The sequence below is a fragment of the Etheostoma cragini genome, chromosome 9 (genome assembly GCF_013103735.1).
Source record: "Etheostoma cragini isolate CJK2018 chromosome 9, CSU_Ecrag_1.0, whole genome shotgun sequence".
In the NCBI taxonomy this organism is placed as follows: Eukaryota; Metazoa; Chordata; class Actinopteri; order Perciformes; family Percidae; genus Etheostoma; species Etheostoma cragini.
Window position 1 is genome coordinate 20,909,638 of NC_048415.1, and position 23,085 is coordinate 20,932,722.

General features: G+C 38.7%; 1 protein-coding gene across 2 annotated transcripts in view; it reads right to left on the bottom strand.

Annotated features, from left to right (window-relative positions):
- Positions 1-22,238, bottom strand: part of LOC117950281 — a 96,330-nt gene extending 74,092 nt beyond the window's left edge. The window contains exons 1-3 of one of the 2 annotated variants that reach the window (XM_034881172.1): positions 21,966-22,238; positions 9,244-9,365; positions 2,016-2,063 (exon numbers count right to left, since the gene is read on the bottom strand). In XM_034881172.1, the coding sequence (XP_034737063.1) occupies positions 2,016-2,063; positions 9,244-9,365; positions 21,966-22,023 (228 nt within the window). In that variant the 5' untranslated portion in view covers positions 22,024-22,238. The remainder of the gene's footprint in view (positions 1-2,015; positions 2,064-9,243; positions 9,366-21,965) is intronic. The other variant, XM_034881173.1, reaches the window with a different exon arrangement.
- Positions 22,239-23,085: the final 847 nt, after the last annotated feature.

The window sequence follows — 23,085 nt, forward strand, 5'->3', positions numbered from 1 at the left end:
ACACACACACACACACACACACACACACACGCACACAAATACATTCCTGGATTGGAGAAAAAACGCTTTGGGTTGTTTTTAATTTCTTTGAACCGATTCCAACTGCATGGGCAGCGCTGAGTGATGGTGGCTCTGCAAAGTAGTCGGAAAGGAACAAGTGCACCCCGCAAATAAACATTCAATATTAAATAAAGTTAACTGTTCAAACAATACAGTAACCTGAGCTGCTTAAAATAGCTGGAACCATGGTTAAACGTAATTTGCTCTTACCAGTGTATCGCCGTGTGTACAGGACAGCCATTTAGAGAGTAAATGTCGTAAACGCATTCTTTGTCAATCTTTACAATAATTCTCAAAAAAACAAAAAAAACGCCTTTCTCGTTGCATGATCAAAAGTTTATTTAAACCTTGCTTTTTTCAGCGCTAACTCAAAGTTTATAGTTTCACAGAAGCAAAGGGATTTTGATGGAAACACACAAAGATCAGAAGGTGAAGGAAATCCGGCGTGTGGCTTTATCCTGGAAATGTATTTCAGCTGATTAGGACTAGTAACTTTCTAACTTTAATACTTTGTGAGTTTTGAGAATCTGGTCATTTACTCAGCAGGTGTTAAAATAATATGAACGGAAATTTACTTCTAATGGTAATCAGTGAAGCTATAGTCGGACAGCTAGGCTAACTAGCTAGGCTTTGTCTAATATGCGATTATGAGCATTACGATTCCAGTCAGTAGCACGCCACCAAAGTTAACAGCATGTCTCCCAGCATCCCTGGCTCTCAAATGTCAGTCAACCACTGCCAAGGGACACACCCAGCCTGGGGCTTCAAGTTTAAATGTTGTTTCTACAAATAGGTTTTATCCTCTTTAAACTATAATGATACTGTGGGTATCATTATAGTTTGAATGATTTATGCAAAAATTAGAAGAATTTCAATTCCGTTCAACTTTAAAATCCATGTTCTAAAAACATACTCATCATCCTTTTGGGAAAAATACTGCAGCTGTATGTAATAGAGACATTATAGAATCTTTGATCAAAGAAACCATCACACTATGGACCAATTGGTCTTTGACCCCAAATGGAGACAAAGACAAATTCCTAGAACAACAATCAGTAAGACTTCTCCATGGACTAAATGTCATTACATTTTCATCAGTGTGTGAATCTGTTTGTGTGTGTGTGCATGCGTGCGTGCATGATTTCATGTTTAAAAAACATCTTTAAATTCTGAAAGGTCGTTGTCAGAGAAACTGTGACATTTGCTTCCACTGAGTGGATCCCTCCCATACATACACACAAGAACAGACAGCAAAGATCACACTGTCAACCCGCCACTGTGGAGCAAACAATGAATAAAACACTCAGTAGCCAGCATTTGATGCTTTGACCCACGGCACAAGCATGAATACATACAACACATCAACAGCACACTTCCTAATCTGAGATGGTTAGTAATGTAGCCACCTTATCCAGTATGCAACCCCATCTGTGATGACACATCAGCTCCAACATTTCACACGAATAAACTCACAAACACAAGACACAATGTGTTGATGGAAAATTTGCATTAGCAATGTACCACAGGAAAGCGTGATTAATTTCTGCTCATGAAATGAATACAGATTTGGTCATTACATGGCTTGTATCCTTTGCCAAATATTGTAATGTTTCTCCCTCCTTTTTTCACAGCAAGTGTTCTGCTGCAATAATAAGGAATGTAAGACAGCTTACAGCTCATAAGCAACACAACTGCTGGAAAATCAGCTAAATCACAGAGCAAAACAAAGACCTGATTGCTCATTAGTATTATGGATCAGCTCTGTTTAAATCTGTTTTTGTAAGATGCAGTCACTGTTTAATGACTTAAACGGTGTTTGCTTAAATGCTTGCTACCTACATTTCACACAGGAAGATTAAAAGAACGAGACATCATCAGATCTCTCATTGAATTTGTATAATACCCTCCCTCTCCCACACACACACACACACAGACACCCTTGTTGATGTACTTACATTGGCTTTGCAGATAATACAGCGCAGCCTGTCTTCGCTCCCAAATCCCTGTGAGAAAATAATATATAAAAGTAATTTAGTGACAGTTAACCATCTAAAGTTCTAAAGCTGGACTTTAGAATGACATGCACAAGTAAGAAATATTTTTTTTCTGTTTTGTTCAATAAACTAATTATAATTGTTTGGAATATGTTATTGCATCTCTAACCTAAAGCTGTTAAAGACGTCAACACAATAAAAAAATAGGAAACACAACCACATTTCAGAACCGGCATGTTAGACAACACAACATTTTACATTGTTGTGCTTTTACAAGAGTTCTGTTTAGGTTGTGTGTGTTTTATCCAATGTTGTTGTGTTTTGCACCTGAGGGCCACCGTAGTTTTGTAATTAATAGATGGACATGCATTACTAAATGTTTTAATGCACACACTTAATGTACCACTTCACACGACAGAACTGCACATGAAACAAAAATAATGCTGGCAATAATCTTCAAGCTGGTGCTAACTATCTGAATATGCTAATAACAAGAAAATCAGTTGTACAAACACAAACTGCCAAATCCACTGCTAATATGCGTGGCATGTAGGAGCACATTTTGATAGATGTTAATGGCATATAATTATAGAACACTGTCATTAGGCAATGTGATTTTTATAAAGAGAACCATTGCCCCTGGCACTATGGCCTGATTGCTGTGAGTGTTGGGCTAATGAATGTAAACCAATTCTGTTTGCAGTGATGAGAATTATCAACCCATGAGTGGGCTGGTGGTGGGGGTTGGTGGGTTACATGTCAGCATTTAAACTGATCTTCTCACTATGTTTTTGATGTGTTCACACTGGTCAATGCTTTAGTCTCCAGCAAGTTTTCAAACCCCTCTTCCCACTTCTTCCCCCCCTAACAACAATGTATTTTATTTTAGATAGATGGGGGTAAAAATTCTGAAGAGCATTTTTTTGCAGAATGCTATTCCTATTAAATTCAATAGAATAGAAATTAAAATACATATTATATACTGTATATCAGTCAGGATAGCAAGCGTGGTATACTATTACTTTCCAAAAGCCTGCGTCCTTGCTCTGTATTTTCTCAAGCCGTCGTTGGGTAGTGAGACACACCAGGCCACACTTGGCTGGTGTGGGACAAGCCATACAGTCCCCCCCGTGCCCTTGTACTTTGTGCTGCAAGGGGTTTCAACCCTCTAGGAATGCACTCCGTATAATGAGGGTCGGGGGTCAAAGTGCTGCCGCGCCTGGAGGCCGGGATCTCCTAGGCACACTCACTCACTGACTCTGTCCCTATATTTAAATTCTGCCTCAGGACATGTTTTTCAAAGGGCATCTCCTAACTAGTTCCTGGTTACTAATTAGTTTTGTGCCATGCTATTTGTCTTTGGGTAGCTGAAATGGGGAAGGAAAGGGGTGCTAAAATGAGGCAGTCTAAAAAAAGATAGCGTATGGTTTGGCTCAGTACAGATGATAGTCACTCAGATAGTCCTCAGCTGCAAACATGCTGAAGTACGTATCAACAGTTGTGGAAATTAATGCCCGCGCTGTTTTATTATGTTTGAATGCAGCCTGTTTTAGTGACAACATCTGTGTGATACTGTTGTGGGTGAAATTAAATAAGGATGTAGAATTTGCCCTTTTCTTTTTCAAGCTGCTTTTAGGAGTGCTAACGGTGCATGCTATCACTTCCAGCTGGCTAGCTCTGTCTCTCTCTTGCAAGTCAAATCATTATTGGATTACATTTTGTGGCTTCATAAAATGCGGTTAAGAGGCACTTTAGACATATGTGCATGACCTGCTTTCCAGAGATGGCTATCAGAGCAAAAGTGACAGGTCAATTGCTGATTTCTGTTCTGTAAAAGGGAAAGGGACTCCCTACCCAAAGCACTCTAAAAGGTTGCACACACACACTCTCTCTCTCGCTCTCTCTCTCTCTCTCTCTCTCTCTCTTTCTGTCTGCTTCTCTCATACACAAAAAAACTAAAGTAGTCTCGTAGCATCAGCACACACTCTCAGCAGAGAGTGGTGTTCTGTGCGTACGTGTGTGTGTATGTGTTTGCGTGTGTGTGTCTGTATATAATTGTATAGTGGGAAGCCACACACTTAATGGAAGTGGCTCTTCACTCTGACAGATGGGTGGTGCAGATGAAAGGTCTGCTGTAGCATGATGTCTACCACTTGTGGAGTATCCAAAGAGACCCAAACTCACAGGAGTGGAGGGCACAGCAGCAAACCATTCAACAGCAGACACACATGTTATACTTAATCAATACACAATGATTGTATGTGATAATAACTAATTAATATACTATGTACAGTATATTCTTATACAGATTTAGAGCTGGACGTTATTATTTTAGAGTTGCATGACATGGAAATACAAATATTGTTTGGTCCAAAAGTGCATAAGTGACACAGATTGAACTCTTTTTCCCTGTATCTGCTGTTAGGCTCTCTAGTTAAAGCTGTACTTGAGCAATGTAGTATTCCACTTCCATATAGCTGGGTGAACAGATTTAAAAGATATTGATCAATATTGATATAGTCTACATCCACGTTGTTCCACTTCCAGGATTGGAAGTACCAAAAAGTGTTGCCGGATTTCACTCTTTTTGGCCGGATGTACAGTACTTTCTGCTTTCTTTCTTTCTTTGGATAGCCTTGCATGTTGAAGTTGGACATGGTGATCTACATGAGTCAGAACACTTTACATCCTGCAATTAGTGGTGAGTAAGGTATTTCTTTATTATTGTACAGTATTTTAGGACATTTTTAGGCATTTATTTCAAAGGACAGTTGAAGACATGGACGGGGAGAAAATGGGGTCAGAGGTTGGAGTTGAACTCAGGCCCGCTTCGTTGAGGAGTTGTATTGAGGAGTAAACCTCTGTATATGGGCGCCCGCTCTACCCACTGTCCTATCCGGGTGCCAGCAAGAAAGGTTTTTGACAAGTTGCAACTTGTGTGTTGGAATTTTAAACTCGGGTGGATTTCTAAGGACTGTGGTTAACTGCTCCTCAGGTCTCCGCAGGGTGAATCCAGACAGTTAGCTAGACTATCTGTCCAATCAAAGTTTTCTGTTAGACAACTAAAACATATTTTGAAGGTACACGTTCCACCAAAACAAGTTCCTTCCTGAGGCTATTTTGCAGCGGCAGTGTGGCTCTGTCCAGTGCTTTTTGCTGTCAATGACAATTATGATTGGTTTAAGAAATGCCAATAAACCAGAGCATGCTGTGTGGACTAGCCAGACCCTCCTCTGTAGCGCTGTGGAGGAAACTTTAGCAAAGCAAGACTAATATTAGCACAGCAGATTCCCAGATATCCTGACTTCAAGTCGCTAGCGTGGATCAAGCTCCATAAATACTGGATACTACACTTTCCTGAATCCGCTGCGACGTGTATGTCTGAGCCTGTCTCCACCTTCCACCTGCAGGTTGTCAGCTCTGTGGCTGCCTGGTGCATGGATCTTGTGATCTGGACAGGAAGGATAACTTAGAGAGTGGAAAGGTGTTTATCACAATTATGCCTTCTCATAAGGCAACACAGTTTTGTGGACTTGAGTGTTGTGCTTTCGGTTTCATATCACAAATTGTTACTTTCCATGACTACTTAACTAATATTGTGAAATTGATGGACCTACCCTTAACCTGGCTTGCAATTTTATATCAACAGCTACACATACTTAAAGCTGTATCAATCTGTTGGGTGTTTTTTTTGCAACTTGGGAGCATAATTCCACAACAAGCTAAAACTCACACGTTTATTATGGCTTTGTAAAATTCATATGGCAAACGTGTTTATAAAACGCATGCCAAAGATCAATATTAGCATTTAATTGGAGTGATGTTTCTGGTAAGTACAATATTCACTCTCTTTTTAGCTCTGTTTTGGTCTCCACCAACGTCTGAGAAAAACACCCGGCTCTTTAGCTGCTAATTGTTCACCAGCTAGTTGCTAACTTGGCCAGTTTGGTGTTTGGTATTCATTGTTTTCAGTGTGTTTATTGTTTCTGATAAAAGTGGTTGCTACTGAAACAGGGTTGATAAAAGTTGTAAATTAAAACAGTAAAGTTGCATGAAACTAAAATGATTAGCTAAATAACGCTAAACAATCTCTGGTCTGCATTAGGTTGCCGCTGCAAATATCCCATTAATATTTATTGAGTAGAAGGGCCAAAGCTGTTTTTTTTTAAAGCGCCCCCTTATGGGTCATCTTTGCCAAATTTGGTACAGACCCTCAGAGCGGCATGCCAAACAAGCATCACAAGGTTCATTTCGATAGCATTTACTGTGGCAGAAATATCGGAAATGTCCTATTTAAATGAATTGATTTATTGGCCAAAACAAATAAACGTTGATTATAGTGCCCCCTAATGGCCGGTCTTGGCCAAATTTGGTACAGAGTCATTGAGTTTGGTACAGAGTCTTTTGCTAAAAACAAATAATTTGGCCAAGCTATAATGTCTTTGGTCCCTTGGTAGGAAAATTTGTTTGGATATCAAATGCGCATACTTGAACAAAACAAAATTGTTTTGATGACTGTTTGTCAGGGCAATCTGGAGGTGCTAAGTAACAGGTTTTATGTGGATCGGTCACACGGCCAAGGAGCAGTTAAAAACAAAGTTGCTTTTGCGCATTGCGCAATATTGCGAAAAAGCTTTTACGCAGAAATGGGCGTGGCCTATTTCATGTGATCCAGCTTGATTCTGTGAACACGTGGATGTAAGGTTAGTTAAGGTGAAATGTGTAATGTGGAAGTTAAAGGCAAAAACACAGTATAGCGCCACCTAGTGGTTCACATGTGTAATTTTTGGTTTGTGAGATCCATGACCCATTGTACATCTACCTTGTAAATCTAAAGTTGTACAAATTAGTGTAAGTGGTGAATCCAAACGTGGGTCCCATAGGCCACACCCACTTTGACCAATCATTGCCCACTGTAGGGGTGGCCCCAGGAGTGACCCTTTGTTGTACCCTCCAAATTTCATCAATATTGGATGAGCCGTTCCTGAGATATACACCTTCTGCATTCACAGCGCCCTATAGTGGCCAATTTTCGTAAAATGTGTGGTGGACCCATAAACCGGTCTATGGGTGGACCTCAAGAGGGTCATGGCAAACAAAAATCTTAAGTGTTGCGTTGATAGCCTTCATTTTGGTCGAGATATGGCAAATTGGCGTTTTCATAATTAGCTACACAAATTTGTTTGTGAGTAATATGCAAAATTTTTATCCTATAAATATTCTCTAATTATCTTTTTGTCAGGTCAGTCTGGAGATGCTATGTGCCAAGTTTTGTGCAGATCAATCGTACATTCTAGGAGGAGTTTTAAAAAGTAGATTTTTTAATATATCGTGATTTTTCATGCATAAAAGTGTAGGCTGAAATGGGTGTGGGCTATATTAGGCTGCATTCAGTTGGAGGGATCACATGTATTTAAGGTTTTTGAATGTCAATGTACGGTTTGGGAGTTGTTGGGCCTGTTTTTCTGCACTCAGTGGAGGAAGTAGAGCATAATATTTCATTGGTAATAAGACCAAAATAGTATAATTAAAATAAAGAAATTATTAACATAATACCACCTAAAGAAATGTTGAAAGATGTAGCTATATAGTATTGTTTTTTTTAAATATCAATAACAAAGCAATCCTGCTTCCCTGGTAATAAACCCAAACTTTTAAAATTTAAAGAAATACATATAATCCATAATGAGATTTCTTGTATAAATGTTGATTAAAACAGTGGTTTTAGGGCTAAAAATACCAATAATAGCAGCTTCTCTGCTGTAGCCCGACTGGCGGAAAGAATCTTAATGGGATCACAAATGATGCTTCCCATTGAAATACATTATTTAAAAAAACATGCTGACCACAAAAAAAACGAGAGAAACGTGTCCGTGTACACGAATCAATAGATTGAATAACGATTCTAAAAACATCTATCATGCAAACTATCAAGCTCCCAAAGTGCATTTTCATGTTTATGTGACATAAAGTTTAGTTTTGGAAAATATTGCAGCTGAGGGGTAAAATATCTACAGTTAAAATTTACATTTTTACATCAACACTTCTTCACTTACTTTTGAACTTTTAATTTCTGGGAAAAATAGTTACACAGTGCATAGCTAATTATCCATTCTTACAATTCTGGCAGCAGCAGTTTGCTGGAAATTAATGGAGGAAGAGTAATTATCATGAGCAGCAATAAGAACCATGACTGAACAGAAATAAATGTATGCCACCTACAGAAACTTACATTTCATTAACTGAGAAGAGTGTAAAGTGATCTTTTGGAAGGAGCAGTGCAAAAAACAACACATCAGTGGCCGCAGTATTAATACAACTGCTTGGTTAAGGAGTGCTACACATGTTAATAAGCCATTTTGTGGTATAGGTGACAGGTGTCGGGTGAATGATAGCTTCCTGGATTCCTACCAGTCCATTATGAGGCCCTTCTCACGGTTTCAGCTGTGCTTCAACAGTATAACAGTGACGTGTTATCATTGTTAGCAACCCTCATTAAAACTAATTGGTATTGCTATTTGAAGGCTAGCTCATTACCTTGAGGCAAACAGCAACATTTTGTCTCAATACAGAATGCTAACATGGCAAACTAATTTATTCACTTTTAGAGGACCAAGAAACATAGGTGTAGATTTCAGCGGGGATGCAGGAAATATGTCACCTACAAAAATATGAAAGGGGCTCAAAACATGTACAGAAAACAATAACTGTTTACTTGTGCTACTTTGGGGGGTTAAAGAACCCGGCAGGAACGATACAAATAAAGATAGATTCATGTCCCTTTAAATTTTGAAAAATCTGGCTTTAACAAGGTCTCATTCTTTAATAGATGTGTTGTTGATATGCACATGATTCCTAAAAAAACACATCCTGAAACACGGGATGTTTTTGAATATGCCGACAGTTTTGAACAATGCAGGAGAATAAAAATGTCCTTTACATGAATAGAGAAATTTGCACCATAAATTGTTGCAGAAAAAATCACCAGAATGCAGCAAATGAAGTGTATGAAATTCAAAATTAAATTACATATTATATCTATTACCTCCAGACCCCCCAGTTATCCCTCCCATGTTGAAACAAAACCTACTCCAAAGAAATGTTTTCCTTCAAATTCTGACTAATGGATGATGAGGAATAACAGCGCGATTAAAATATCAACGTTTCCTACATGTAAAATCTTTCTTACCTTCTGGATCCACGTGGACAGGCACACATGATGGGCAAGTAAATTCTTGCAGTTACAGAAATTCCTCAGTGGGTCACTGGCTTGAAGTTCAACATCCGTGCATATAAAACACTCTGACGTCTCTGTAGCAAAAGAGGAAAAGATTATGAATGGTGTCGCACTGATTTCACAGTGCATCAAAAGCTATTTGCAGATTCACGTGAAGATGCATTGCTGCTAAGGAAATGGTTAATTGACTCATGATTTATCCTAGTATCATTTTTTTTGAGAATGGGTTTTGCAAATATTCCCACTTATATTGCAACTTATTTGATAATAAGGCATTCAACAACACTGAAAAGCTCCCAAGAGCATTAGACCTTTATTTTGTTCCCAGTGGGAGTGCCGCCAAAGTGAACCCCTTTTCTATTTAGTCATTAACTTCACCTGCAAGAATCTTGTTAGTTACTTGGCTTTTTTCTTTTTCTTTTATTTGTTCATGTGCAAAATGTTGTTACTTTACTACTAACCAAAATTATAAATTAAAATAAATGTACTTTTATTTTGCATAGAAAACACACAGGGGAAAACTGCAGGGGAAAATTTACTGGAAGGTGGAAAGATTAAATTGGCAGGCCTGTACCTAATGACCTAATGCCTTACACTGAATTTTGGATTCTTGGATGCAGAAAACAGATTTAATCTGACTTACTAAAAAGATGATACAATAAAGTAAAAGCTGTCTTCCTGCTGCAGCCTTAGCCATCATAAATGGGCCAGTCTGTTAAATGAAAAGTTTGGTAGTTAGTAGACTGCACTATATGTTGGATTTTGTGTGTCAGATTCACCAGAAGTATTAGACAGTCAAGTAATACAAGATGTACACCATATAAAGTTGTTATGGTGAACATGTTAGCAGTTGTCTGTTTTCATAACCAGTGACATTAGCAATCCGTTGGATTTGTGTTTTTTTGACAGTAGGTCAAATAGTCACTATAATTACTTCTGGTTTGAAAGCCTCCCCTTGACAATAACAGCTGTCTGCTACAGCTGGAAATGAGGTTGATAAGAGCGGTGAGACTGAAGTAAAAGTTGTGGAGCCATGACACAAAGACAATGAACTGAAAATTGCGAAATGTTTTGTTAATGGCAGGGAGCGTATCCCAGCATACATTGGGCGAGAGACAGGGTACTTGCTTCACACGTCACCAGTCTTAACACACACAATGCAAACATGTATCATTGGTGGCCCAATGGTTAGCACTGTGGCCTCACAGCGAGCCGGTACCTGGTACCTGGTATTGTGTGTCTACGGTGTAAGGATGCCGTGCATCACCCAGGTGGGTGCTACACAGCCCCCCCTCACAAGCGCTTTGAGTGTCTATAATAAAGCCATATATAAATGTAATGTATTCATGAAGCTTTAGTGCGTAACCTTTGATATTAATGAATATCCTTTGCATTCAAGCCATTGCCAAATGAGTTGATACAGAGCTAATTAAGACTACCAGCTCCACACAACTCTCTCTGTATTTCTTACTATGGATATTTTCAGAAGATTGTGTCGTCCGGTGACTCCGGTGGAAAGTCCCTCATGTTTTTTTATTCCTCAGTGTTCTCCTTGGCTACCAGCAACTTTGAATGCAATTAAGGATGCAATCAAGGAAGACTTCTATCATGTGGACAGTTTTGCTGTCCATCTTTAGAATTCCTTATGGGGGGGACACAGACTATGCACGATAGCTTTAAATATACACTTACACGTCCATAACTTTGAAATGTCAATAATTTTACCCCATTTGTTTAAATTTCTCAAATCTAATCTTTTGGAAACCTAAAAAAAAAATTAACAAAATGTGTCAAAGCCTGGTCTGGCAAAGGGTTACAAAGAAGGATCAGGAATTATTAATTGTTAATAACACATTTTTTCCTGCCTTCACAACTTACGACAACGAATTTGCACTCACAACTGAAACATTGCCTAATATCTTGCAATAAAATTATTTGTCCCACTTCAACAAGGAGTGGACTTAAAAGCTGAGCGGGGACTACATCACGCGCTAGCTGCCGGACATGCGGTCCTAGCCGCTTGGGTTTCCCACAGCAACCAGCATTCTGATTTAACAGAAAACTTTACCAGTTAGTGTTGATTCCCATACAGGAGCTTTTGAAGCGAAACATTGTCCAGTAGCTAGAAGCCAGGCGTGTTGGCTCATCTCATAAAAACAATGGGAGACAGCAGTGAGGGCTAGCTGTCATCTGTGCGCTCGTCTGAATGGGGGATAAACTGCTGCCTCTGAGGCTCCTGTCTCTTTTGGGCCTCTCGTTGAATCAAATTGCTTTAGGTGAAAATCTATCTTCGGATGAAAAATCTTTTAATCAAAGGTTGTTTTTTTTAACGTAGCCCATCGCAGTCTTTGTAAGCAGATTTTATTACTGACCAGGCAGATATCTCACCTCGCATTAATGTCTGTGAGACAAGCTGTGAAATAAATAGAATAAAAATAGATGAAAAGTCAGAAATCTGGCATTTGTTAGATATACATGTGGTCTTGCTTTGCCAGACCTTCTTCCACAGTGCCGTGGAGGTCTAGCTAGTCCACACAGCATTCCCAGATGGGAGAAAAACGTGCTCTGGTTTATTTGTGTTTTTTTAAAAGTGCCCTTCCACACAATACCGGGAAATATGTTAGGTCCACATATGTTTGTGTTATGTGGTGATTGTGAAGTTGAACTCCTCCTCTGTCAGTTTTAACCACTGGAAAGAAATAAGAGGAGAAATCAGGCCAATTACAACAGCTGGTCAATCTGATGTAATGTTGCCTGAGCTGGTTAATATTCATGAGCTTGCCCAGTTGCACTAGGTAAAGGATGGTGATAGCCAGGCTCTCGTTGGCTAGCTGTTAGCCAATCAAAGTCAAGCAGATTAGCTCACCGAATATTAATGTGAACTGGCACAAATCAAGCTAAGTCTTCATGTGGGCTTTCTATACCACACCAGAATGGCTTGAAACAAGGTAACCAAGGCATTTTTTAAACAAGAAATGTTACAAAGTCTATGGTAGAACTTCAGACATTACTACAAAGGAATGAAATACATGTGGCAGGGCACCTTTAAACCAATCACAATCGTCTTGGGCGGGGCTCAGCGCCGAGCGGAGCTGCGGTGCCACAGCAAAAAAGCCTCGGAAAGGGACTTGTTTTGGTGAAGCTTGTACGTTCAAAAGTTGTTTTAGTCATGCAACAGAAAACTCAGATTGGACAGATAGTCTAGCTAGCTGTCTGGATTTACCCTGCAGAGATCTGAGGAGCAGTTAAAATTCCAACACAAAGAAGGCACCGAAAAGAGGCAAAGAGGAATTTCCGGCAGCCACGGAGTAATGGTTGGTTATGGATGGTCGTTGATAAAGACTATGTACAGGCCTGACAATTTTATCTTTCCAGCTCATGGCAAACCAGTGCAAACTCAACAAAGGTTGGCCACAGCAAATGTGCAGTTAATGGGTATTGAAAATTCGGTCTGACAACCAGATAGACCCTTTTAAGGGGGGCTAATGTCTAAATTTCATCTCAACCCCCCTAAAAATTACAATAATAAAAAATTACTTTTTTTAAATTAAGTTTAGTGCTTCAAGTTAGAGTTTGCAAACTTGTCTGTTAGCGACAGTGGGGAAATAGTTACAGTTTCAAAGAAACAGGTTTAATATCCTGTGTTGTCCCCAATGCTATGCACCTTTTGAGTCAAAAGTTTATTTATTTATTTACTGTTTACACGTCGTTATAATTGTATTTGATTCTGGTAGTCCATGAAGAGACTTTAGTAGTTTTTACATATGTTCAATATATTGCATTTCTTCTCTGTTAATAAGAAAATAAATACCTTCATTGTTATCCTTATCCAGTGAAATTACTGACTTAACGGGGGGGGAGGGTTCGAAACTTTTGCAAGGCACTCTATCCATGTGCAGAATAAAAGCACATTTATTTAAATTAAAAATTTGGTTAGTAATAGGTGTAACAAAATTTTGCACGTAAACAAATGAAATAAAACAACAAAAACAAACCAAATTCCAAACAAGAAGATCATCACTAAATAGAAAATGGAATTTTGTTCACCATTGTCACTCTCACGTCTGCACCGTTGTGTTTTTGGTCTTTTCAGGAATGTCAACCTGTAACAACATTTTAAAGCCCAGGTGTACTTTAGCAGAAAGAACAGAAAACTCCAATTGGACAGATAGTCAAGCTAGCTGTCTGGGTTTACCCTGCAGGGACATGACGAGTAGTTAGTATTCCAAGTAAAGAAAGAGAAAGCAGAAGGTAACAGACATATGGCGGAATTTCTGGCAGCAACTGTGTTATACCAGATAGGGAAGATCATGGACATTTACTTCATTTGTAGTGTCTGGGTGCCACTACTGACACCAGCCACCTGGCCTCATAATGAAAGTCATTCTAGTGAGGCACTTCCAAACAAAATTCATATGTTTGCTTCCTTTTTGTCTGCCTGTCTTGACAAAATATCAAGTTCAGTTGGTTTTCAATCATTGTCAAAATAACTTTGTACGTGTGGAAGAGTTTGCAGAAAATAATGGAGCTGTGTAGAGACATACATATAGATTATGACAGTCTAGTCTGTGTGTTTCAGCAGTCACACCAAAAACATTTCCAAAAGGTACTGTGATGGCAGGTTCACAAATTATACCCACAAGTCCTTTTTCAAATTTTATTCCCCTGAATCTGTACTGCTTTTACGATCATTATGGCATGCCTTGAGGCACTTCTGGAGCTAAATAACAGATGCACTGCTGCCGAGAAAAGAACTAGAAAACAACATAACAACAGAGATGTAAACATGCGGCGCGTCAATTGTAGCCAAGCTGACACGTCTGCGGGATCTGTGACACCCATAATTAACTGTCAGCGGTGTCAGTGTTCGGCAGCGTTTCACATGAAGGTGAGTGCTTTACTAACTGGCTGAAGCCACCCTCAACGCACAATTTAACAGCTAACAAAACTTCCTCGGTGCAGCAGCAGCAGGGTGATGATGTACTAAAACAAAGTTTGTCACAGAGGACAATGTACCAACAAAAACTCTATCAACAGCTCACTTTAGACTTCGTATTTGGTGGTCAGAAAAATGGCTTTCTTAGTAGTGGGTGTCTGTCAGTGATGTATTAATTCCCTGCTTCACAGTGTCCCAGAAGTGAATCATGAGAAAGAAAATGATACAAGGATAATAGGAGCTGTACTCTCAACAGAAGTCAAACTGAGAGGTGGTATTGGATGAGTAACAAACACCGTACGGTTTAACAATACAGTAAACAAATGGGGAAAATGCCAGATTGAGATCATTTAATTGTCCACTGCATTGCTAACGACCTCATTAACAAAAGAATGATGGGAAATCAGCATGGTCTGGGCAAGGAACCGCCTGTGTGACAGCCATCTGGCTACAATGGGGGGTTGGTAAGTTAACACCACAGCCGTCACGACTTCCAAGCGCAGGCCGACAGCCCCTCTAGATGGAAGCAGTTATTAGTGTTTTACTAACATATGTGAGTTCAGATGTTATTTTTTTGTTCATTTATTTTAGCTGTAGCGTGATTCAAGAGTAAAGAGTAGACGTATCCACTGAACATCTCTGGATGTTTTCGCCAATATGATTAAAACCAAGATAATTGCTCGAAGGTGGACCGACTTAATGTTTTCTCTATAATTTTTGCATGTATCACTTTAAATACACACCTGTAATTGTAAAAATATATTATCAAACATGTCAAATAAGGGAATCAGTCCAAATTGGCTGAAAACTTTCAGACTTTAATTGTATGATTATACTATAACAAGCACATAAACTGTTCAAAAATGATGTGAAAAAGAGAAAAAGCAGTTTAACAAAAGTGATGATTTAGATCCGCAATGACAGCAGCAGTGAATCAGACTTTGCTAGCTCATATAAGGCATCAGGTAATAGATTAATTTATTCCCACAAGCTGCATTCATGCAAATCATCCATTTATTTATCATTTTAATTAAATAATTTAAAATGATCGGTGATGGACCTTTGATGTTTTAGAGATTTGTTCATATTGTAATAGTGTATTTCCCAAAACATGGTGACAGTATAGAAACAACTAATATTTCCCTTGGCTGTAAGGGTTCCTTAGTTAAAGCAACATTTCATTTGACAATGTGCAACTCAATACCATCTTGAGCCCGAGGGTGCCATGTCATTTTTCCGACGCTCCATTGTTCCGAACTCTCAATAACTTGGCAAATTCCCTTTGATCCTACAACCCACTAGTCCAACGTCCCTTTGTCTTGAAAAAATAAACCCTCTGCTCCAACATCCAATTGTTGCGACCATATAGCTATGCTTTTGTGGATCACCTCCCATAATCTAAACTGAATCAACTAAAATAAGCAAAATTACTTTTCTCTAGCTTATTAACACATTTAAATGTTTTCAAATTCTCTGCAACGGTTTGCGTGCAAGGTAGTGTCCCAAATTCCCCGTAACATAAACCCATTTGTACAGGTCCTATCCCCTGACCAATCAGCTATCCTAACCTTAACAACTTGAGGTTCAGCTATCCTAGCCTATATAAAAAGCCTTAATGGTCAATACAACAGGTTTATTTTTTCCAAATCAAAGGGACATCTGACTAGTGGGCTGTAGGACCAAAGGGAAATTTTGGGAATATTGAGAGGTTCGAACAATGGAGAAATGGATTGGAGAAATAAGGAGTCCTCAGCACGAGATTGTCAAATACGACAAAATGAATTATTATAGTTATTAATTATTTTATAACCATAACGAGTAGAAATAAACCATTCACTATAGCTAAAAGGGAACACTCGCGCCGTTCCAGTGATGACTTTGGTATCTTCAAAGCCCTGACAGAAGCTTTTTTAAGCGTTTTTTGGGGTCATAAAAAAAGAAAAATCCAAACTCTTACATCCAAGATTGTTAAACTCTGTGTCCATAATTTATGGATATTCTGTCTCCAATTGCCGCTAGCATTGACACTAACCACCAATTTAGTTTCCCATGATAATTGTGAGAGCATTCTGACCAAGCAAAAGCTTGTTTACGTCTTGTTAACCAATGGAAGGCTGGTCTGACTATCCATGGGTGTGTACATCATTACAGATGAAACAAAGGTTGTATACAGTCAAGAGCAAAGTTCTTCAACAAGGGGTCCAGGACACCTAGGGTGTCCTCAGAGTTACTGAAGGGGGGGCCACCAAATTACTGTTAAATCATTGTATTTTTTTAAAGTTTGAAAATTTTTTTTTTAAATGGCTTAACATGAGTCCAACATGTTAATAGCAAATATAAATCTGAAAAAAAAACATTGATAACAGGCTTACTGGCCTATATGTAAGGTATTCACTAAGGTAGCCATCCACAAATACAGTATATACTGTACTGTAATACTGTCAACATTATTGTAGGTCCAGTTTAGCTTAATTTTATAAAATACACTGTATGTAGCAGGGGGTCCCTGCTCTATGCTTGGCTTAAAAAATTTTGAAGATCCCTGGTCAAGAGGAATGGCCCGAGGGCAGAATAATTCAATATCACAGACCCAGGCGGAGAGAAAAATTGCATTATTGTCTTGAGTATTGGCATAACCCCGACAAAAATGGTACATTAAGGCACATAACATCAAACAGAAATGGGAACAAGAATCAAATGTAGTAGATGTAGTACCCACAGTCATGAATCTGTACATCCGTAGGCGTATGCTTACCTAAAATACATACAGCAGTTGTTTATCTCAACACAGTATGGTACAGATGGCACACAACGGGCATTAGGGGTATGTTATTTTATGTAAACGAAACCGAAAAAAAGGAACAAAAGAACATAAAAAATGCCCAGTCCAGCTAGTTATCTCCAACCTTCCGCATCCAATTTCTTATTCTCAAGGAAGTTGAAGATAATGCTCCAAATTTTCCAAAAATTGTCGAGCATATTTTTTGCTGCGTAACTTATCTTTTCTAAAGCTAAGTAAAAAGTCATTCCCCTCAACCATTGCTGAATGCCACAAGGTGTGTCTGATTTCCACGAACAACCAATGCATCGTTTGGCTTCTAAAAAACAAATATTCAGTAGAAAGCTAACTTTTTTAGAGGCTATAAAGCCGTCTGGGTAGAAATTTAGTAAGCATAATTTTGTGCTAAGGGGCACTTCCGCATCCGTGATCTGGATTGCTAAGTCTGTTGTCACTTTGAGCAGAACAATATTCTATTGTCAGTATACAGGGCTATACGGGGATGCGTATCTCCTATCAATACGCCTTTAAAGCTGGTATTATTACAAATTGCCATGGCAAATGGCTCAATTGCCTGTGTAAACAACAATGGAGACAGGGGACAACCTTGTCTTGTTCCCCTGTACAATTTAAATGGTGATGAAGACAGTCCATTTGTTAATACTATAGCTTGTGGTTCAGCATAGAGAAGTCAAATCCAGCAGAGAAAACACTAAATCTTTGAAGAACCTCAAATACAGTTGGTAGTGCCACTCCACCTTGTCAAATGCCTTTTTGGCGTTCAATGACAGGATAGCAGAATCTGTCCATGCAGATTTTTCTAAACAATATTAAGCACTCTTGGTATATTTTGAAAGCCTTGTCGTCCCTATTCAAAACCGCTTTGGTCAGAGTGAACCATTTGTGATTAAAATGTTTCTAATCATCTAGCTAATACCTTAAAATAATTTTGAGATCCTTTTTAAGAAGTGAGACTGGTCAGTAGGATCCACATAAGGTTTTTCCAGGTTTTAACAACAGTGTGATTGGACCCAGTGTCTAGTGCCTTTGGATACATCTCAAGCAGTCTTATTAATCTGTACTGTATGAGTTTGTACACAAATCAAAAAATGCTTTATTAATTACCCTTGGATCACTAGTTTCCAAATCCTCTTTTGTCTGAATTGTGTTTATTGCTCTTTCCGTTACAGACTTTTTAATACACCATGCTAAGAGCTTACTAGCCTTTTCCCCTTGTTCATAATAAGACTGTTTCAGTCTCAGCAGGCCTTTAGTTGCTTTATTCACAGATAAAACCTTATATTTAGCTCTAAATTCATTCATTTCTTTAAATTACCTTTGAGAAGGATTTGTAAAGTATTCTATTTCTGCTTCCTTTATCTTTTTTTCCAGCTGGTCCATCTCCAACCTCCAAGATTTTTGTTTAGAGCTTGAGAAGCTTGTCATTTGGCCTCTCTAGAAGGCTTTAAATCCTTCCCACAGTACAGCAACTGATGTTTGAAGGTGAAGGGTGGGGGTGTGGCCCTGACCAACTGCCACTTTGCTCATTTCAAAGCCATGCTATCTCTCTCTTTCTCATGGGTGGGCCAAATTCTCTGGATGGGAAAATCACAGAAAGGGGAGGTAACCTTGCTCCTTATGACCTCATAAGGAGGAACATAAGGAGCAAGATTCCAGATCGGCCCATCTGAGCTTTTATTTTCTCAAAGGAAGAACAGGATACCAAGGTTTCGGTTTAAACCTATCAGCATTTATAGCCACTGGGGGACCATAGAAAGGCTGGGGGTACTCATGTTATTGTTTAATAAGTAAATAAAAATTCCTTAAAGTAAAATTTTCATTTGCATCAAATCCTTTCTTGTTTGAGTGTTGGAAAATCTGACCCTGTGGATCTATCTATGTCAGGTTGGAGAGTGAAATTAAAATCTCCACCTATGATGAAATCACCAGACAAATCAACCAGGGACAAAAAAAATGTAGGGAAAAAAAAGAGGGATTGTCAACATTGGGTCCATATAAATTAACAAGAATTAGCCTAAGTGAATAATAAGGTTTCTACCAAACCGATCTTCATCAACATTAATGACATAAAATTCTAGGGAATTATGTATTAATCACCCCACGAGAGTGAGAACTGAATGAGGCCGTAAATACCCGACCTGGCGATTTCCTCCACACTTTCACCACGTTTTCAGACATCAAGTGTGTCTCTTGGAGAAAAACTATCTTGGCTTTTAGTTGTTTAATCCTGATCATTAACGTACTTTAGCTTGACAAGTTGTTGAAACCTTTTCATTCTAAGAAGGAAACTGAAGTTCAGACATAGTAATATGTAGCCTATGTGTGGGCCGGAGTTGTCTGTTGAACAGAAATAAAATCTAATAAATAAAATTTAAAAAAGTGCCTAAGAACAATTTGAACATAACAGAGTGCATCTCCCCAAACAAAATACACACAACCCACCACAAGTTCACACTTCTAATTGGCCCCCAAAGAGAGCCTAACTATGGCACATGATGTGCAACAGCATGTCAAGCGATTATGACAGAGCTCCCTACAAAACCTTAAAAGTGAACTTATTATTACTGTGCAGTGTAAATGTTAAAGTCTTTAAACGCTCCTGAAACAGATTACCTATACTGCGACTGCATTATACACATTACTAATCATTGGACAATGCTGCTCACCTGGCCTCCGCAACCCGAGTGTCAGCCTTCAGCTCACACACACAAACACCTCTGCTTCTGCTGCTGTATTGTTTCTAGAAGTGTAGCAGGATGGATTATTACGTAGTGTAGATCGTAGATGGATAGGGAGGACAGTTCTTTCTTTGAAGAATCAAAAACCTTTCTCCGCTTCAGCAGATCAGCAGAAACGTTGTGGAAAAACATAGCATTCTTATCGTTGACAAGTACAGTATATTTCTGTTGGTCCTGGCAGCTTTCATGACTAGTACCTTATCTGTGCAGTTCAGGAACTTCATTACCACCACTCTGGGTCACACAGCAATTTGTTGATTTCCACCCTTGTTCTTAATTCTACCAAGTCGATGTGGTCTTTTGATTAGGACTGCCCCAGGAAAGTTGTGTTCACCAAGCAGGTCAGGAATCCACACATATCACCTCCTTCTGTTGACACGGCAAACCCACAAAGCGCAGATTTAAGCGGCGGGCTTTTTTTTGCAAATCATCAATTTTTAGCACTGGCTCTTCCATAGCTGCTTTCATGGAAGTGGTCTGGGTTTTCAGATTGTCTATATCGTCTTCATTGGTGCTAGTTCTGTCTTCTCTTTCGGTCGTTTGGCTGATCAGTGCCTTCAGTTCACCCTGCACTCCATGGATAGCGCTAAAAAGCCCATCAAATTGTGACACAAAGTCTTCCTTCATTATGTGAATGGCATCAAGAATTTGGCCAGAGCCAGTAGTTGTATTGTCGTTGTTAGCATCGGAGGTTGCTAGCTCAGCCCAAGCTGGGGCTACATGGTGGTTAAGTTGTGTTTTTTGAGGGTTTAGTTTGCGGTCTCATAGGTATTTTCTCTTTCATGAGTTTAGAGACAAACAGTAACAGTTCACTAAATCATTGAGGCTACCGGGTTGCTATTTTATTAAGTTTACGCAGGAGTTTACAGTCACACATCTGCCCAGCACACCATTATCGGAAGTACTTTAAGTCAGTGCTTGATTTTCACTCAGCTTCGCTAAAGATAAGTGCCAAGTCTATTTTCAGTTAAGCCGCGGGCCAGTCAAACAGCCGGGCAGGAATGAAACAGCAAAGCATCCAGTCAATTTACCAAAAGACACCCCCCAATTTCATTGATGTGTTCTCTAAAACACCATGGACAAGAGATCCATCTTGGAGTACAAAAATGTAATATGACATCACGATTTATATTTAAGGACAACAAAAAGAGAAGGCATAGAGTTTACCAACAGGGAAAGGAAGGTAGATACCAGCTAATAAACACTGATTTTTCTGTAAAGTAAAGAAAATATAATCTGTGAGTCAGGCATCAAGACGCTCAGCTTTTTGAGACGCTCCAGGTGTGTAATGGCGTGTGGCGGAGGACGGAACTAAACATGAATGCAGCCAGACGGCAGCGAGGACGTGCACGATTGAGAGACAGAGTAAGTGAATGCTATGAGGGCAAAAGCGTCTGGACTTTTTTTGAAGAAATGTATGCTATATTTATTTTGTCCACTGTATACATTATAATGTTAATTTTCTCACTGTCTGACACCCAAAAGAATAGGAGAACCTTTTTTAGACAACAGAAATGCTTGTGTAGCAGTACTGTGTGTGTGATATTAATAAATATCTGTGAGATTCATTTTCCGTTTTACTTTTTCATTTGTCTTTATGGTCCCACAACTTTCATTTACATTCAAGTGACATCAATGCAGCCCAAATATTCAACAGCCCAGTTTGTCCTGAAAAAACAGATGATCATCAAAAGATGAATAGTATTTTTCCTACCTCGGAAAGCTCCTTTCAGAGCCACAGCAGATATTAAGCTAAGTCTGTGATAAGTTGACTGAAGCTGATGTGCAAAATCAGTTGGGAGCCCCTTTAATGGTGAGAAGGGGATTATTGCTGCTAGTAGAATACAGCACAAATACAGGCTACATATCAGCATTGTAAAACAATTAATTTCTCATGTTGGCATTATCTTTTGCACATCTAACCTAATGAACTTAGAAACTAATATCACATCAAAATGATTCTAATTTGACCACTTTCTAAAATTTTAAACTAAATTTGGGTATAGTCCTAGTTAAACTTTCAATATAATTCCTTATAGGTATTCTGAGAGGATAGATACAAGCCCTGGCCTCATGGTTTCACCTGGTGTCAGAAAGCAGTAACCAGAAAACCAGAAAAAAAAGAAAAAAACCTGATAATAATCAGATTACTATTAATGTATAAATTTAATATATTTTCGTGATGAAACAACTTACATACCTATGAGCAAGATCCTGCCTGACTCTGGTGAAGACAGTGGTTGGTACTTACTGTCCATATTTCACTTGTTTGTTGTTGCTGTGAGACAACTTCTTCCACTCACTTCTGACAACTTCCAGATACCACTTCGTGTTAATGTTCCTCAGTTTTCTCTAACTGTAATTATACGGACATTTAGAGACAAATGTCAAAATCTAAAATGTAATACTGTATATCTGCACTTTCTACTACTGCACTCACTGTCAGCTGATCGCTCTGTGTTTTTGTTATTGAGGAAGTGTTTAAGGAAGTTGGGCAACCAATCACACAGCTGCAAAGTGGAGCACGTCAGGACAGGAAGCCAAATGGAAAAAAAGAACAAAGAAAAGCTATCCGGTGAACTCCGGTGCATTCTCTGCAAAGACTTAAGTCTTGAAACAGATGTAGTGAATGAGAAAGTGATGATTACAAAACACCACAAAGGTAGATTCTTTTTTTACCACATGCATTGTTTTGTTTAAGGGAAAATAAGTTCTAATGTTGCCAATATTTCACAATGGAGGAGCATGTAATAGAAGAGATTGCTTTCTTAGAAACAAGACTGTTGCAACAAACTGTCATGTGTGCTCACTGCTGGGAAATGATGACTAACAGATCTTGGAGTTTCCCCCACACATAAATCTGCAGTTATGTTTTGCCATATTTTACATTTTTTGTTTGGGGAAGTTTGCACTCTGGTGACTCCAGTCAAGCTCTTTACCTATACAGTGTTTCTTTAACCAAAAACATCTGTTCAGTTGTCATTCTCAAAGCCCTTTCTCCTAAAAGGGAAAATAAAGGAGAAATCTAGCCAGTGTGTTGCTTGTCCAATAATTATTTTTAATAATTAGCATACAAATACTTAGTTATGTTAGAACTGAACAAAAAGTGAATGTTAATTTTTTATTTATTTCTTATATTGTACTATAATACTAAGGCTAACTGGCACTGCCCTACAATATAGGAACAATGCTTGTTCTTTAATTCTATATCTTCTAGATGAGTCATCAGCATGGTATCAATGTTGACCATTTGCCCGGGTCATGCAGCTTTTACTTCAATTTTTTAACACTATATCATGTACACAAACATCATGTGCATA